Consider the following 5175-nt stretch of genomic DNA (forward strand, 5'->3'; position numbering starts at 1 on the left):
GTCTGTTGAGAATCAAAAAGTACTTAAGCTGTTGCAAGAGTATGTCAATAGCCATTATGCGTACAAGCATACCAATGGCCGCGATTTGCGGAAATACCTTGAAAGGCAGTATTATACCAAGAAAGCTGGTATGGCTGGAGAGGAGGTTGGTGTTGTCGACGAGTTCGTAAAGAAAAGAAAGGCTGCTAAAACGACTCGAAAAAACAACGTAAGGACAATAAAGGCTATTGCTATTTTATAATTGATTTTTTTTTTTAGAAAGTCAAAACACGGAAAGCAATGTATGAGCAGCACAAGGATCAAGGCGTTTACAACAACTATCCGAACTGCGAGTACTTGCTTCAACAGCAATGCATGTCTGAAGAAGAAGACATGCACAGTAGCGATACAATGGACAAGGTGGAAGAAGCTCTTCTGGAGCGAAATTCAGACAGAACAACTCCTTTTACCGAAAAGGAACGCATGTCTGTCTTGTGTAAGAAAACCGTCGATTATTTTGAAGTTCGAGTACCAACGTACAGATCACCTGCTGTAAGTTTAATTAGTATCTTTTAAGCGCAATCGGCTAATTATTTAATATTTAGTGTACCGAATTCTTTAAGCTTTTGGATGATCAGATAGCAAGTGAGAAAGCAAAGAGGCAAAGGACTGGAACAAGCAACATTCAGTCTCTTCCTCGCATTCGAAGAAAATGTTCGCTGCCTGTTCCTGACTTCGTCAGAAAAGAAAATATAACTGAAGAGAGTATCGCTTGGGCCTTTGGTTCTGAAATGCAGTTGGATGAAGACGACTTCCAGCTTTAAAAAAAATTATAAAATGAACAAAAAAAAATAAAAAGAAATGCGGTGTTTGGATTTTTAAATTTTAAATTTTTTTTTTACTTTTACTTTTTTTATTTTACTTTATTTTTTTTTACTTTTTACAAACCAATGGTTTTTCTTGGGAGGGGTAAAAAGACAACATGATTATCAGGATAACCTTGCTTCATAGCAACACAAGTAAAGATACGCGATACTGGAAGAATACAGTCTGAACCACCTGGTCGAAAAGAGTTGTGGTAGTACGCGGCACCAAGACATTCAAATCCTTGAAAAGGATGAAGAGGAGCATTATACCAACGTACAAAAGCAAAGAGGTGTTCATCAAAAGCATTTGGGGCAAAGACCCGACCATTTGGAATTATAGTTTTCTTCATTTGAAGCTGATGGCTAAAATAATACTGAACTTCACCAATTCGCATCTCAGCCTCTTTTCCAGGAATAGTAGGATTACAAGCGACTTCAATATAGCAACCACGAGTAGTACGCGATGCTTTTGATCGATACGTTTGCCCAAGAATTTCGATTTCAGCGAAAACAGAAATATCGGGAAGTACCATTGTAGACAAGTCATCGTGGTCTTCTGGAATAAGCGCACTTGCGAATGTTCGATCAGTATATACAAGTCTGTAAAAGGCAAGAAGGTAACCATAATGGGCTTGAGTCAATCTATTAACACTAACTTTGTGTCTAGCAGAAGCTTGTGTATCAGGAGGTAGAATTTCAGCACCAGTGAAGGTATCATTCAAACGTAGAGCAGCACTGACAAATAAGCTGAAATCAAAGCTGGTTGAAACAGATGAAGCAACAAGGGAATCAGAAGGTGTTGGTGACAAATAGACAAAGGAAGACATCATCACTGGATTTTGTTTAATTCCTTGTGGTAGGTTACGGATGTAGTCACCATAGTGTACAACAGAAAGGAACTTCTTCATGTATGTAACTTCGAATGCTGTTTTGTAGTTTACCGTCATCTTCTTAATGTCACCATTAAGTCTTTCAAAGCCATACAACCAAAATGCATAGATTGGACCAAAGTCTTGAATGGAGTCCTTCAAATGTAGATGAAAATGCATATTTGGAGTAACCATTTCTGGACCATACAATTCAGCAACACCAAGGACAAACTCATGGAATAGCTTGTGTGCTATTGTGGCTTCATTTTGGGTAATGCATGGACGACATACGATATGACAGGCCTGTACAAACTTTGCCCAGTTTTCTTTATGACGGACTGGAAGACGAGACTTGAGCAAAAGAGGAGAAAGAGCAAGACACCAGGTTCTCCATTCATCAGCCTTTAAGTCAGAGAAATCGCTGGCAATTTTCTGATTGATTGGCGTGTATTGTGCTGGCAATATAATATCATTTGCTTCTTTTTGCATTTCTTTCAAGTCAGCATCAGTCAGGTATAATTCATGGGTAAGGTCACAAATAGTTGTACGCCATATTTTAACCATTTTCTTTGCTGTTCCAAGGAAAAGACCATGCATAGGATCAATGGCAGTACAACGAACAAGATCAAGATATTCCAAATCATGTAAGGCAGAGAACCGAGTACCAAACTTCTGTTCGAAGTCGGCTCTTTTTCTCTTGGTGGTTGCTTCTTTCCAATTTTTTGCATGATAACGGTTTTCAATATTGGTACGAAGTGACCAAGCATCAATATCTTCAAGACCAAAAGAAAAATCACGTTGAAGATGAGTATTATAACGAGCAGGAAATGCTGTTGAGCACTTGTTACAAGGTACAGTGGCATTGAATGAAGTAAACCCACTAACCTTTCGGCTAGCAGGAATATCGCAAGCAATCAAGAACAGAGCAGCACGAACTGGGACAGGCACGTTAGGAGATTCAGCCATACAGGTAAAGAAGTCATCGTAGTAAAGTTCCTTCAGATCATTTACCAAAACTTGTAAATAGTTGTTGATTTGTGTGTCCTTGGGTTCTTTGGGACCAGGAATAACACAAACCAAGATGATATTTTCTTTTTTATATCGGATGGATCTTGGAAGATTATTTATCGTCAAGTAGACAGCACCAACAGAATACACGGTTCTTTTTGAAGATTGAAACCAATCGACATTCAAAGTGAATAGGAGGGATCTAGCTTGACTGGTAAATACATTACCATCTCTATCTTTGAATTCATTCCAAAGTTGACCATCATAGATATCATACATAGTGTTGTTATGACGAGTACGATAGCGCCATGCTTCAATTGCTGATTCAAATCCTGGTCGTGAAAACATCACGGTTAAAGCATACTTGATGGAATTGAATGCAGAGACCTTGTTGGCGTACATTTTGCTTGCACCAATTGTAACAGGCTTGAAGAGTGAAGCATTACAGGTGATACGAAATTCAGAAAAGGTGCACTTCGAATCACAGTGTACTTCTTCAGGCTGGTACAAGGTATGGCATTCGGGACAGACAACAAGGCGGAACATGCCCTTGTAAGTATAATCAATTCCAACAGCGTTACGCATGTTATCCAATTTTGCGGGAAAAATTGGTTGATGGTTTAAGAGAAGAGCAAGATCATTGGCAAATTTCATTACTATTTCAGCAGCATATTCTGATATGAAAAATAACTGGAAATAGGTCAAGAAGACAGCAATAAAAGCAACAACATCATTTTGGAATCCCTTGATTTCAACTAAAAAATTAATAATGTAAGTAATCTATTCTTTATAATAGTAATCTACTTTTAGGAAATAATTACCTTGAGGCATATCAAATTCAACAATATCCATACTATCAGATACATTCACTTCATCATTTTCCATCACTTCCCAATTTGAAACGTCTTCTGCACCATCATCATCAGAATCGCTTTTATTTGCTTCAATCATCTCATTATTGGCATCAATTTCTTGGACCTTTTCTGATTCATCTATGCATATTTAACGCGTCAGTAAAAATATTATCTAAATGTAAGTGAACTACCTTTAGCAGCTTCCTTTTTTTTATGGCGAGCAAGGGTCCATCGAGCAACCAATTGGTACTTGCCAATTTTCCCTTCAGAACATTGGCTACAGTAGCATTTAAATTTGTATTGGGTTGAAGAATTCATTGCAAATATAATAAAAGATTATTTTATAAGCTTGATCCATTATTTTACGCGTTTATATATGATTTCAAAAACAATAGCCAAGGAGAATTGATATTCAGTTGAAAATCTAAAAATCAAGCAAAGCATTATGATTGGTGTAGCCAAAATACTTACATCATACCAACAATCGCTGGATAGTAGATTTGGTTGCAGATAAAGTAAGTTTGCCGTTTATATTGTGGGCTTTGAATCTTTTTTTAGATTTCTGTGTGATGCTTTTCACCTTCGCCATATTTGGTCCACTTTTATTTTTTAATGAAAAAAAAATTTCAAAGTACTTTTTTTTAACCCAAATTTAAAACGCTGCGTTTTTCATTCAAGTTAAAACAGTACAATGAATAGAAATTCCTTTTGTAATGTCAATGCTGGGAATGTAATTTTTTTTTTTTTTTTTTTTTTTACAATTTCAACATCTCAACATTACAACTTTTTTTTTCTTTCTCTGAAGTACTCTGTTTTTTAATTTTTTCCATAGAAATCTCAAGACATGTAGCATAACAGACATTCATTCCATTACCACTTTTTTTTTTTACTCTCAAAAAATAAAAATGATTATCAAAAATACTTTGTCTTTTTTTATTTCATAACCTTATTATTTAAAACATATCTTTTCCAGGTTTAATACAAATTTAACTTCTTTAGAGCCAAAAGAGTCTTTTTTCTTTATTTATTTTATTTAATCGTTTAGATTTTCTACTTTATTCATATTCTTTTTTATTTTAACTTGTAGACAAATGCTTTCATGCTTATTATTATAACAATATTGTGCACTTCTATAAGAGTTTGATCTTTCTTCTTCATATGTATCCCTTTTCTCTCTTTTTTTTTTTTTTTTTTTTTTTTTTTTTTTTTGCTCACTTGTCACTAAAATTAATCGCCTTTTTTATTTAATAAAGTCTTTTTTTGGTAAAATACGACATGAGAGCTGAAAAATGCTTAAAAAGAGAACGCCACGACTCAATCACTTGAATTTCCGAGCTTATACGCCAATAGAAATGCTTTTTGGGTCTTTGTTGAATTTAAGAAACCTTGCACTGAAGTTGAAAAAGGATGGTCTTCCCAATTTGTAATCTTGTATGGCATCATGTAGCACAAAAGAAAAATGTTTATTTTTTTTAAAAAATACAATGTCTTTTTATTCAACAAACGTATTATATACTTTTGTTTATTTTTATAGATTTAAAATCTATTTTTTTCAAGCTTTCTTCTGATACAAAAATCAGGCTTCTAACATGAAATCCA

The 5175-nt window shown here is 35.0% G+C and overlaps 2 protein-coding genes across 2 annotated transcripts; one reads left to right on the plus strand and one right to left on the minus strand.

Annotated features, from left to right (window-relative positions):
* Nucleotides 1-130: 130 nt before the first annotated feature.
* RO3G_06429 (uncharacterized protein) lies at nt 131-601 on the plus strand (the record flags this gene model as incomplete). The annotated part of the gene is made up of 3 exons (XM_067661019.1): nt 131-166; nt 259-475; nt 585-601. 3 exons carry the CDS (start codon nt 131-133, stop codon nt 599-601), a joined length of 270 nt encoding a protein of 89 aa, XP_067517120.1.
* Nucleotides 602-919: 318 nt separating this feature from the next.
* On the minus strand, nt 920-4052 carry RO3G_06430 (uncharacterized protein; the record flags this gene model as incomplete). The annotated part of the gene is made up of 4 exons (XM_067661020.1): nt 920-3477; nt 3544-3714; nt 3768-3853; nt 4048-4052. 4 exons carry the CDS (start codon nt 4050-4052, stop codon nt 920-922), a joined length of 2820 nt encoding a protein of 939 aa, XP_067517121.1.
* Nucleotides 4053-5175: the final 1123 nt, after the last annotated feature.

This window comes from Rhizopus delemar, genomic scaffold, assembly GCF_000149305.1.
Source record: "Rhizopus delemar RA 99-880 supercont3.4 genomic scaffold, whole genome shotgun sequence".
Lineage (NCBI taxonomy): Eukaryota > Fungi > Mucoromycota > Mucoromycetes > Mucorales > Rhizopodaceae > Rhizopus > Rhizopus delemar.